Raw genomic sequence first — 13,559 nt, forward strand, 5'->3', positions numbered from 1 at the left:
TTTGATTAAACTCTTAGTTTTAGCAAACAAATTAAGAGGGTTATTAAAATTATGTATTCAATGCCTAAATTTAGATTTATCAGGCCTCATCTATCATTGCATGTTGCTAAGTTATATATTTAAGCATGATCCTCTCACATCTCAAGTTGTCTCACTGTCTCTCCGGTTGGACCCAAACTGGGAATTCCATATTCAGGCCAGTGGGGTCAGTGTATAAACAAACACTTGCAATACTTTACAACTAATCTAATCATTACCACCATTATCACATCATTCAGAAATATCATTTATTTAGTATAGAAAGTTTTAGAAGGTATGTGTCTCATTTTTAAAATTCTTCATGGACTGGCCCTTCCCCCTATGAGTCATTTGTTAAATTTAAGGATAGTAGATCCAAAATAAGGGCAACAACTCCCTGGAATAATGTTCCAATGGAAATAAGGAGCTGCACATCACATAGTACTTTTAAACTCATATTTAAAATATGGTTAAAATCCATTCAGACATACAGTGGTGGAAAGTAACCAGGTACATCTACTCAAGTACAAAAGTACAATTCTGAGGCATCTGTACTTGAGTATTTTATTTTCCTGCTACTTCAAACTTTGACTTTACTACATTTAGAAAAAAATATACTGATATATACTAAAATATGTACTTTTTACTCCACTCTATCTCTAATGGGAAATGCACAAGCTACCCAGCAGTATGTAAAGTACTTCAAATTAAAAGCATGTAAGGTAGCTAAAATAGCCCCCCCCCCCTTTACCAGCTGCAACAATTAAAGTGATGTGCACAATAAAGCATCAGTAATTATAACCCAATAATATGTTATAAATTTATGTTAAATGTGCCATTCTGCATAATGAATACTTTTACTGTTAGTACTTTAAGTATGTTCTGATTCTAATATTTTTGTACTTTAGTAACATTTTGAATGCAGGACTTTTACACTGTTGTATTGTTAGTTTTAATTAAAATAAGAGACCTGAGTACTTCCTCCACCACTGCAGACATGTACTCATTAATGACCTGCTTTTTCATGTATTAATTTGTTTTGTCTTTTGACTGTACAACATGCAATAGTTTTTAATATTTGTAATTTTTAATTAGGTTGGGACTACAGGTGTGAACTATTTCCTGCCACTGGTCTGTCCGGTCTGCATTCAGTGCTGCGTCTTCCTTGTTTCTTGCTCAGCATGTTACACCAAAGAACTGAGTACAACATGAGCAAGTCAAAGGTTAATTGTGGGAACTTCTATACACAGATACTTTTATAATCCTTAGGCTGTGTGTATGTGGCAGTCAGCAGTGAGTAGGTACACCAAGTGTATTAGAAAGTGAAGTCAATCTCTGTAGACTTGTGCGTCTTTCCTCACTGTGCTGTGGGGAATTGACATGAGAGACAAGTTCAACAAATCTGTGGTGCAGACGTGCTACTGACGCCAGACCACTTCTGCATTTTCTATGAGCTATCTCGGCTACTTAGGACAAACATGTTGTGACACTTCTTGACCAAGTGTAAGCTGCTATAATGTTCTATCATTTAGGTGAAAAATGGCATTTTTCACTGCTGCAGTTCAATCGGCTCTATCAGAGAATAATGTGTATTCTCTCATAGTACAGCATATGCTTTGGACAAAAATGTCTTCCAAATCATGCACTGCATGTTAACACGTGTTCATTGACTTCTTATGTGTAGACTACGTTGTGTCAACAAAATTAAACAAAGATGATTAAACTCTGCTGCTGACAGACAGCTTGACAACACAAAACACAGACACATGCAGATCTGCGCTGGTTGTCTGCCAGTATTCATCAGACACAGCATGCTGTTATTAGGGACTAATACCACCATAGTGGTAAGAGGCATGGCATGAGCAGCATTCCAATGGGGAAAAGCACATTCTCTCACTTCACATGTGCCCAAGCCACAAGCATCCCTGAGTTACATAACAGACCTTTTTGTGTAGGCATAGATGTCCATGTCAAAGGTCAAAGTGTTTATTTGTCATATGCACAGTTAGGAAACGTGTTTCCCTGTACAATGAAATTCTTACTTTGCCGTCCACATGAATGCCACATAATGCAAGTGAAATATAAAGTAGATGAGCAATAACACAAATCTAAACAGGCAGTAAAATCACAAATCTAAGGCACTTTAAAGCAGCAAGTGAAGGGAGCAAATAAATATACAACAAGAACACAATATAATGCAGAGAGAATATATGCTACATGGGAGTTGTGGAGTGTAAATACTCAGCAGTGAGTCTTTTTGTGTCTTTTTGCATTATGTCCTGATGGCCACACAGATGGACTATGAAACAAGCACCCAATTTCCTGATAGGATTAGCCAAGGAAGAATTTATCATGCTGGTAGAGCAACAGAGGGGGACCTGATCTGTCCAAGTGTATTTCCAGGTTTCTGAAATTAAAAATATGCTCTGAAAGAAATTCAGTTTGGTGTTTCCCTGACCACAGTGATAAACTACAATGCGCAACCAAGATGTGCATAAAAATGCAGTTTATTCAAATCTAAAACAAAATCTGATGCCCTGTTTAGAGAACATTGTGTAGTAGAGCACCTCACAGCAAACTAGTTACATTATATACATTTTCAGTAGATGATCATCAATATACAGTAATGGTCGTCCAAGTGGATAAAACACTGGAAAATATCTGAAATCAGAAGATTCACTAGCACTTAATTTGAGAAGCTGAAGTGACAGGAATGAAAACTTTACTATCAGTGCATGGTTGGTGTGATGGAGGAAAAATCTTTCTTTTTAAAGTGCATTTCCTAAGCAGACTGTTGATTTTAAGGATGGCAGTCTTCAAAACCAGGCTGAGAAGCCATGTTTTTCCTTCACCACCCATATGCTGTCAATCACCTTGCCATACTGGAAGACACAGAAAGGTTTGTTATTATATAGTACTGGGCGATAATCCTTAACCTTAAAAAGCCTCTTTTCATCTTAACTGTGCTTGTGTGCATGTTCTTCTCTGTGCACTCACCTGGTCATCAGAGATCTGCTCCAAGTAAATATGGGTAGTGTTGAACACTTTCATGCGGGTGTAGCCATAGTCTGTGCTGCGGAAAGCACTCCACTCTTTGGGGTTTGGATTGAAGCTGTCAGTCTTCTCTCTGCAGCCCTGCAGTGGAATCACCAGTGATTAAACTGAATCGGTTTGTGATGAGCCACATGCCTCTCTCCAGCTCTGTGTACTATTCACAACTGTGGCTGTGCCTGAGTGTGAGTCTGGCTGCATTTTGATATGCCAGTGATGAGTCCTTCTGTGGTTAGCTGACAGAGGATGCCCTGCACTGCTCGCTACCGCTACCACATCAGAAAACACTTCCCAGAGGAACAGTTGGCTCTAAACACAGCGGGGAGACCAGCTGCCCCACAGACGGGAACTGTGTACAATACATAACATTGTTTTGTTGATGTTGCTGTCAATTCCATGCATTGGTCTATGTAGAAAAACTTGAACAGTGACGCAGTGATGTCAACGTACTTACAGCAGAGCCTGTGACGATATGTACTGGAGCCTTGGGGTTCACATAAGGCTGCTCTTTGCTCCCATTGTACACCTAAAGAGGAAAGTATAGCGAGTCTCTTTCACTAATTCAGAACAGATATTAGAAAATACTTAGGAATGCAGTAGCAGACCTTATCAGCATAGACGGGCCAAAGCCTCTCATATGTGTGCTCGTGTGCCCACAGCTCCAGATCCACTCCTGTGAACCATAGTTAGCAAAAGATAGTCAGAAAAATAACTTCCCAAACAGCTCAGTCAGTCCTCTGAGATTGTTCTGCAATCAACAAAAGCTTTAGATCAGAGAAACCAACACTTTCCATCACAAATGAAATGCAACAAACAAAGCTCAGAATGTAATACAGGAAAACCATTTAGAAATGGCTGGTGGGATGTCAGCCAGACCATGAGCCTGCTTTTTTAATAAAGTATTTTTGGATTGCTCCGCTCTACACATCTGTTAGGACATTAGTCTGTCTGAGCATGCAAACTTGTGATCTTAAACACCCATTAGCAGCACACAGCTGGTTGTCGAATAGGAAACATACCATAGCGGTAAAATAGATCCTCTAGACCAGGAGCTGGTGGTTTGGTGTCTTTTCGTCCCAGTCGGACCTGAAATATACCAGACAGAAGAACAGTATGAACTGGCATCGATGTCCATAACACTGCCTGCTATCTGACACACTACCTGGTAAACACACTACCATTATGCACATGCCAGCTTCAGTCCAAGCACTGCCAAGTGCTGAGAGAATGTTTTCTAACTGGAAACTATTTGGTCCAAATTACAGTGATTATCACTGCATACCGTACTCAACGTTCTTATGGGTTTGCGATGTAGACTGGCCAGCTTACACCGTGCATGATATGTCTGCTACCAGGGGCAAATAAAGTGTCAGGCAACACAGCAGCAGCAAAATAAACAACAAATGCTTAGTAGGTAATTTATATAATGTTAGGTACATAGCCATCAGGAATGCTGCCAAACCATAACAACAGGAATTGTCACACTTAAGGACCACACAATATGAACATGAGTAGTACTGTCTTTCTGCCAAACCGTAAAGCTTCTCCTTACTTCCTGGGTCATATTCATACTTCTTATAAAGCTAGCTGCAAGTCTGAGTTTGAAGCTTGATCGTGTACATTGGGAAAAGAATATAACTGAAAATATCTGACTCTCTGATGTGCATACATAGGAGTCAAACTTGGTACAGTCATCCTGGTCGTCATCGGAGCAGTACATGGGTCTGTGTCCCATGGTAATGATCCATGGACGCACAGCTCTGTTCTCAGGCTTGTTGGCCTCCTAGTTAAGGAGTAGGAAGAAATGAAGACAAATATATAAATGTGTGCCCAATAAAGACAGGGAGGCAGAGGTAATACCTTTTAATTTGGAACAGAATGAAAAATACTGTAAACTCATAATGGGGAAAGAGATAACCGAATGACTTTCAAAGATAAAGTGCTAAATTTACAAACAACAAAGTGTGAGAACAAGGTAGAGTACTTAGCCATCATCAGCAAGTGTAACGGGTATGGTCATTAACCTCCAGGTCTTTCTTCAGCCACTCATACTGCTTGAAGAGGAGCTCCAGGCCAAATTCAAGATAGAAATAAACCTCAGTGGAGAGGGAGATGATGTGCGCTGACCCCAGGTTCCAGCTGCAAACACACATCATTAAAATGATGCAAAGTAGAGAGAGCATGCACCTCAAAACCCAGGGCATGTTGTCGCTGGTACTTTGATGTTGAGTGCAAATGATTCACTTTAGTGAATTCATCGGATTTAAGGGTGTACTTCTGACTTGATGTGAGAACACATGGAGCACTGAGATATAAAAGGTCTTACACTAGTATGAGCACTGACATGGTGCATTGCATGTGCTCTTTGCATGTGTTCTGTATATTTCTGGTAGCAGCTGACAGAATTCAGTTTGCCTCTCTGCTTCCCCTCGATTCTAACCATGTACATAAGTTAAGGGCTTTCAGTCAGCAGCAAAGTAGGGAGATATTATCTTACTGTTGGAGAGATGGAGGTCTGAAGTGGGATGAGTCACCCAGTCAGATGTATAGGTCCTTTGTGTAGTCTCTATGTTCCTGCGACTAAAGGCAGACTAAACTAAGAGAACAAAACCTTGCAGTCTTCTGCTGCCAGCTCCCTTAAGCTGCTGCCTCTTCTACCTCCTTAATGCTTACTAATACAGTAGGAGGCATGGTACACTTTAAGATAGCTCACATGTTGGAAAATAAAGCTTTGTGTGTGGAGCCAGCACATGGATGTGAAGTTTTATGCAGCTGAGATTGAAGAGCAAAATCCAGATTAACTAAATACTGTATTCTTTTCCCTTACCTGTACCATAAGCTCTCAGTCTGGCCTGGCATGCTAAATCGATTCCTGTAGTTGGAAAAGTTGCTGTGGACAAACATGATAGTGAGAAAAGTAATTAGATGGACTAATTAATTAGAAAATGCAGGATGGCAGATCACTGGATAAAGATGACCATCCAGCTGTGGCTGTGACATCTGTTTCAAACTTAAAAAAATATAGCCAGTCTTAGATATTCAGGGAAACCATACACTTTGGGATAACCAGACTATCAGTGGCTGCTTCTCCAAAATTACAGGCTGTAGAAAAACAGACATATCATCTGTGACATTACCCTATAGGTTACTGAAGGGATGTTTTGAAGCTTAGAATCATGGTCAGTTTCTGGAGCCAGATAATCAAAATTTGGGCAACATATGGGGGCCAGGGTCAAATATAGAAAAGAGGCCTAAAAATATTGCCCTTTAAAAGATTACAATTCTACATCCATCCATCTTAAGGCCGCGCCACTGTGGTTTTAACACGGAGTCGTGGTGGTTCTTACTTGATCCAGATATAATGGGTGCTTCCAGTGATTGACCCATCACTACACTTGTCTAAACTATCAGTGCTACCACAGATGTAGCTAATTTCTGGACACTTTATACAGTGCCAGACTACATGATGCACAGACATTCTTCGACATCTCTGGAGCAGCTAAAAGAGCACCATCAGTCACAGCTAACCAGTCATATCCACATATTACAATGGGTGCACCATGCAAAAAGGGCGAAACTCTTTCCTGGAAAGCTCTCCACAACTCCACCAACTCACTAGTCTCATTTCACAGTTTTTAACTTTAGCATAAAAGAAGGAGCTGGATTCAACAGGCCATTAACATAGCGAGGTGATGGAAATGGTTGTTTTCTTATGTAAAGAAGTAAAAAAAAAAAAAAAGGCTATAGGTAACTAGAGAACAGCAAGGTCAGAGGTCAAATGCCAGAGACAGGGACACAAAAGGAGGATAACAGAAGCCTTTACTAATGCTGAGTTTCTGAGGTCAGGATTAAATTGCCAAGGCTAGTGTGATAATTCAACAGAGGTCAATTTCTGAGCTGTGATTATTCAGCACCTTTTCTGCAACACAAAGTAAAATACTTTCAGATTTGGTATCTTTAATGCTGAACGAGTTCTTTGGGTGTCTATCATATTGGCCACTTCCAGCTGACACTGGGTGAGTGGTGGGGTGCAGGTTGCCAGTCTGTTACAGGGCTGACACATAGAGAGAGACAACTATACAAACCTCCAGGTAATTTAGAGTCGCTATTTAACTTAACATGCATGTCTTTGGACTGTGGGAGTACTGATTACTTAAAGAAAACCCACACAAGCACAAGAAGAACATGCGAAGTCCACTGAGAATGGCCCCGGTCAGCTGCGAAAACTCAAACCCAGAACCTTTTTGCTGTGAGGTCACAATGCTAACCACTGAAGCACTGCACCAGCCAGGGTGAACTCTGCTCCTGTGAAAATCAATTTAGGTCTGGAGTTCTGTCTTACACACTGACACAGGAGGAATCATAATATGGGTTTATAGTCCCATCTTGTGGCTAAGAAGGATACTAGCAAACATATAAAATGTTCTGAGTATGCACTGTCTAGTTAGCAGAAATAAACAATCAATATGGAATAATACACATACGCTCTAGGAATACAAACAGGCATCTCTTAAGAGGCAGGATTAAGTCAGCCACATGCTTCCACAGAGGTGGAAAATCTGATGGAGCACCATCCCCTGTAAATCAAAGCATACTTGTTTGCGAGACAGTTTTTTTCCATTAAAATAAGATGGAGAAATCTGGCGGATGTCAAATTCAATGTGAACAACCTTATAATGACCTAATATTTTCCCTTCTCATCAAATCTTACTTTTCATGACCTGATCCAGGCAGTTGGTGCTAATTGCACTCTTCATGAAGCACCTCTAACTAACAGTCCCTCTGAGGGCTCGATGAACAAAGACAGTCTGGACTGGGGCCTTAGCATCTTCTGTGGACCCTGTGTTCTCATCCTGCTGGAATGCTGACTGTAAACCTTTGTGGTCAGCCCTGTTTCAATTGCCTTTTAGGCTTTGAGGTTGGAAAGAGGGTTGAATTGAGAAATATAGTGAAAGGAGGCACAACAGAGAATGAGGAGGAAACGTACAGTGGGTACGGAAAGTATTCAGACCCCCTTAAATTTTTCACTCTTTGTTATATTGCAGCCATATGCTAAAATCATTTAAGTTCATTTTTTTCCTCATTAATGTACACACAGCACCCCATATTGACAGAAAAACACAGAATGTTTGACATTTTTGCAGATTTATTAAAAAAGAAAAACTGAAATATCACATGGTCATAAGTATTCAGACCCTTTGCTGTGACACTCATATATTTAACTTAGGTGCTGTCCATTTCTTCTGATCATCCCTGAGATGGTTCTACACCTTCATTTGAGTCCAACTGTGTTTGATTATACTGATTGGATGTGATTAGGAAAGCCACACACCTGCCCATATAAGACCCTACAGCTCACAGTGCATGTCAGAGCAAATGAGAATCATGAGGTCAAAGGAACTGCCTGAAGAGCTCAGACAGAATTGTGGCAAGGCACAGATCTGGCCAAGGTTACAAAAAAAATTTCTGCTGCACTTAAGGTTCCAAAGAGCACAGTGGCCTCCATAATCCTTAAATGGAAGACGTTTGGGACGACCAGAACCCTTCCTAGAGCTGGCCGTCCGGCCAAACTGAGCTATCAGGGGAGAAGAGCCTTGGTGAGAGAGGTACAGAAGAACCCAAAGATGACTGTGGCTGAGCTCCAGAGATGCAGTCGGGAGATGGGAGAAAGTTGTAAAAAGTCAACCATCACTGCAGCCCTCCACCAGTCGGGGCTTTAGGGCAGAGTGCCCTGACGGAAGCCTCTCCTCAGTGCAAGACACATGAAAGCCTGCATGGAGTTTGCTAAAAAACACCTGAAGGACTCCAAGATAGTGAGAAATAAGATTCTCTGGTCTGATGAGACCAAGATAGAACTTTTTGGCCTTAATTCTAAGCGGTATGTGTGGAGAAAACCAGGCACTGCTCATCACCTGTCCAATACAGTCCCAACAGTGAAGCATGGTGGTGGCAGCATCATGCTATGGGGGTGTTTTTCAGCTGCAGGGACAGGACGACTGGTTGCAATCGAGGGAAGGATGAATGCGGCCAAGTACAGGGATATCCTGGACGAAAACCTTCTCCAGAGTGCTCAGGACCTCAGACTGGGCCGAAGGTTCACCTTCCAACAAGACAATGGCCCTAAGCACACAGCTAAAATAACGGAGTGGCTTCCCAACAACTCCGTGACTGTTCTTGAATGGCCCAGCCAGAGCCCTGGCTTAAACCCAATTTAGCATCTCTGGAGAGACCTGAAAATGTCAACCAATGTTTACCATCCAACCTGACAGAACTGGAGAGGATCTGCAAGGAGGAATGGCAGAGTATCCCCAAATGCAGGTGTGAAAAACTTGTTGCATCATTCCTAAAAAGACTCATGGCTGTATTAGCTCAAAGGGGTGCTTCTACTAAATACTGAGCAAAGGGTCTGAATACTTATGACCATGTGATATTTCAGTTTTTCTTTTTTAATAAATCTGCAAAAATGTCAAAAATTCTGTGTTTTTCTGTCAATATGGGGTGCTGTGTGTACATTAATGAGGAAAAAAATGAACTTAAATGATTTTAGCATATGGCTGCAATATAACAAAGAGTGAAAAATTTAAGGGGGTCTGAATACTTTCCGTACCCACTGTATGTGCCAGCAACTGGGAATATTTGGATTCTTCACAACGCCGCAGAACAAAACCCACATTTAGGTATAGAGGAGGGAGACAGGAGTCGGGTTTCTGATTATGTAATGCAGCGTACTGGTTTTTGCATCAGGATGCAGTGCCAAGAAAAAGAGACTACTCTTAGCAGCTCCTTTATAAACACTAGGCAGCAGTGGCGGCAAATAAATATTATGGTGCAAGCTCAGGCACCTTGAAATCTTAAAAATGCATATACACACACCACTAACTCCAGGAGATGTGCTTGAAATTTATGGATGTGTTATTTGCAGATCCTCATGATAATAAGTATCCGAAGGCTGCTAAGTCTTTTATTGTGTTTAACACAATTGCTTTAAAAAAAATGACAATTTTCAAATTAATTTATTACATTTCTGATGATTGACTAACCGATAAATCAAAGACTTGCTTCAGCTGTAAATATGTTTTCACACAGTTAAGTTGCTTTGTCTCTCTGCTTTCCTGAGCTTAAATATGAACAGCACATTCAGACATGATGACTCAAAACGCAGAGGTCTCACCACCTAGGGCCGTGTCTGGGAACTGAAAAACAGATAGCAAGCTGATGATTCCCAGTTCGATAAATGTTTGTTTTGGAGAGTGCTGCCTTGTTTAGATGTTGGTGGTTCCTGATGCTGCTCCTGCTTTTGGGGACCACAATGGCTTCCATCTGTTTAAATGTTACAGTGAGGAGTTTTCAGCAGACCAAATTATTTTTAATAGTGGAAAAACTGCAACGGACCACAAAGGGTGTTTATATGGGAGGTTTGCAAGCCTCCTTACTTCCAAAACATGCACATACACACTTTAAATTTACAGTAGCCAATCCTAAATGCAGTTTATTAAGTGGTGTCTGGCAAGTCTCTAAAACATAGCACATACTGTACTGCTGTCTTTGGCCTAAATCTATTAAATATAGTTTTGCCCAAGTGATCTGAACAGAATGTGGTGAAAAAATGTCAACAAAACAAAGAAAAACCCAGTGGCTAATAGATGAAAAAAAAAAAAACGGTTTTCATGTTGACTCACTGGCTAATTGTGTGAGTTAATTGACTAATACATCAGTGAGTCTCAATGTCAAAGTGAGAGAAGAGACATTCACTTGAGGTCCACTTACTATGTAGCTTCATGGTTGCCTGGGCAGGTCATGTAGGGCACATAGGCTGCAATGGACTGAATCTGCCTCATGAACTCGTCCCCAATCCTGGCATTGTCCTAGAACAGTGTCATTTAGCCGGTAAACATCACGCCAGAGATTCTCATTTGTGTTTCATTTTACTCCATTTACTGATATACAAACAAAACAATTACAGTTATTAATATTTGCACAAGTCTCCTCATTGCTTTTAGCATTCTCTCCATATTTGAAAAACACCAGGAAATAATACATTGGCATCCAACACAGTGCTATGTCCACTGTTAAAAATGACAGCTGCAAGGGTTTCAGATGAGCAAATATGTTACTGAGGTGGTTTTGAATGGCAATATTTTTATTCATCAAATACAGCTCAATTCTAACTCTCATCTTTCACCATAGGTTTAAGGAATTTCACAATGTTGCATGTCGCCTAGGATCCTTTGCAACTTCTACAGCTGCATCATTGAGAGCATCTTGACCAGCTGCATCACTGTCTGGTATGGCAGCACAACTGCTAAGGACCGCAAGCGCCTGCAGAGAGTGGTAAAGACTACGGAGAACAGGTGCATCACTGTCTTGTATGGCAGCACTACTGCTATGGACCACAAGAGCCTGCAGAGAGTGGTAAAGACTACGGAGAAGATCACTAGGACTCCACTGCCCTCTCTGCAGAGCATTTACCACTGCAGGGTGCGTGGGAAAGCTGCCTCCATCCTCAAGGACCCCACCCACTCCCAGCATGGACTGTTCATCTCCCTACCCTCTGGTCAGAGGCTCAGAAGTGAGAAGTATAGGACCTCCAGACTGAAAAACTCTTTCTTTCCGACTGTCATCATACTTCTAAACAGCTGACTCAGGATCTACCACATGTAATTCCATCTGTACTGTTTACATACTCATTATGCACACTCACTGCTGAGTATTTACACTCCACAGCTCCCATGTAGCATATATTCTCTCTACATTATATTGTATTCATGTTGTATATTTATTTGCTCCCTTCAGTTGCTGCTTTAAAGTGCCTTAGATTTGTAATTTTACTGTCTATTTAGATTTGTGTTATTGCTCATCTACTTTATATTTCACTTGTATTATGTGGCACTCATGTGGACGCCAAAGTAAGAATTTCATTGTACAAGGAAACATGTTTCCTAACTGTGCATATGACAAATAAACACTTTGACCTTTGACATTGTAATGCTTAATCATAAACTGTGCATCTCAACTACAGGTGCGTTCCTTTATAAGCACTGATAAACCGTGGTGAGCTTTGGGAAGGGGAAAAATAAGAAGAAATGTGTGGCTTATTTCATCTGTCACAGTGGATTTAGTGGAATATCACAGCGGCTTTACAAATATAAGGTACTAAGCACAGGTATGAGCGCAGTACTGAAAAGACAGAAGTAAAATACCTCATGCATGTCGTAGGCAAAGTCCCCTGTAAAACAAACAAAAACAATTTATAAATTAAAGTCGACCTTTTGAGCGTTTTTAAGATTTTCACCCTCCCACAATATAGCGTAACAGCAATATGTACATCTCTGGTGAACTGTGCCACAATTAACTTCCCTAAAAATTTTTCTTTTCTGCGACTTTCTCAGCCTGCTTGTCTGTGCAGATTCTCAGTCATCCAGGTCATAGTAAGCTGAAAAACCTAGAAAAAATCAAATGGAATAGATTTCTAGGTCAAAAACATTTCACCTCTCATCCAAGAGGCTTCATCAGTTCAGACTGACTGGAGTTGAGTCAGAGATATTTATCCCCCTCGGTGGTGTTTCAGTCCTTTGAAGGCCAACAATGTCCCGAAACGACTGAGTCGTTATAGCCCAGTATTGGTGAGAGTTGTTATCTGTCTTTCAATCCTCCCCTGTCGACCGACGCCTATTGTCCTGGTGGGCATGTTTGGGCAGAGATCTCAAAACAGGATTGTAGATGGATGACAAGTTGTGTCTTAGTCCACCACCCCTATTTAGTGAGGGGTGTTCTATTTTTACAAAAATAGCTTCCTTAACTCCTCTCACAAACCAGCGATGTTCTCTGGAGAGGATCTGGACTTCACTGTCCTCAGAAGAATATCCTTTGTCCTTCAGGTGGAGGTGGACTACTGACTCTGGTCCACTGGAGTTGGCCCTCCTGTGTTGGGCCATGCGTTTGTAAAGCGGCTGCTTAGTTTCACCAGTGTACAAGTTGTTACACTCCTGACTACACTTAATTGCATACACCACATCACTCTGTTTATGTCTGGGTGTTTTTACCAAGCTCAGTGTGCGCCTGCTCTGGTTAATGTTCACCTCCCTTACTGACAACATCACCGCACAACGGTAAAGGCTCTGTTTGTTTTAGCCTCTTCCGGCTCTTTCAAACCAGGAACTCACAAAGACGAAGTAGACCACTTGGATTATATAAAAAAATAACCGTGCTGGTTTATTCAAAGGATCACAGGTAAAATTAACATTACACGTCCAGATCTCTTCCACCCCCAAACCTGCGCACAGGCAGCCTGGAAGATGAAAGACCCTGAACCCAAGATCTCTATACAATTTATCTGGTTTGGGCTAACCCCATACTACACAGGCAACGTCAAACCGTGGCGTCACCTGATATGCCAGCTTGCAGCTGACCATAAAAATAGTCAAAACATGAAGAAAGTCAAGGTGTGTGGCTGTTGATTAGTGGTGTGTATCTAAGAACATTTTGACATG

The 13,559-nt window shown here is 41.2% G+C and overlaps 1 protein-coding gene across 3 annotated transcripts in view; it reads right to left on the minus strand.

Annotated features, from left to right (window-relative positions):
* Positions 1 to 2,507: 2,507 nt before the first annotated feature.
* The window catches only part of acp7 (acid phosphatase 7, tartrate resistant (putative)), a 20,370-nt gene continuing 9,318 nt past the window's right edge, over positions 2,508 to 13,559 (minus strand). For 2 of the 3 annotated variants that reach the window (XM_020613946.1, XM_020613943.1), the window contains exons 5-14: positions 12,270 to 12,295; positions 10,837 to 10,934; positions 5,897 to 5,959; positions 5,094 to 5,208; positions 4,739 to 4,852; positions 4,089 to 4,155; positions 3,675 to 3,742; positions 3,524 to 3,595; positions 3,016 to 3,153; positions 2,508 to 2,900 (exon numbers count right to left, since the gene is read on the minus strand). In XM_020613946.1, coding sequence (XP_020469602.1) covers positions 2,835 to 2,900; positions 3,016 to 3,153; positions 3,524 to 3,595; positions 3,675 to 3,742; positions 4,089 to 4,155; positions 4,739 to 4,852; positions 5,094 to 5,208; positions 5,897 to 5,959; positions 10,837 to 10,934; positions 12,270 to 12,295 — 827 coding nt within the window. In that variant the 3' untranslated portion in view covers positions 2,508 to 2,834. The other variant, XM_020613944.1, reaches the window with a different exon arrangement.

Source organism: Monopterus albus, unplaced genomic scaffold, assembly GCF_001952655.1.
Source record: "Monopterus albus unplaced genomic scaffold, M_albus_1.0 scaffold140.1, whole genome shotgun sequence".
In the NCBI taxonomy this organism is placed as follows: domain Eukaryota; kingdom Metazoa; phylum Chordata; class Actinopteri; order Synbranchiformes; family Synbranchidae; genus Monopterus; species Monopterus albus.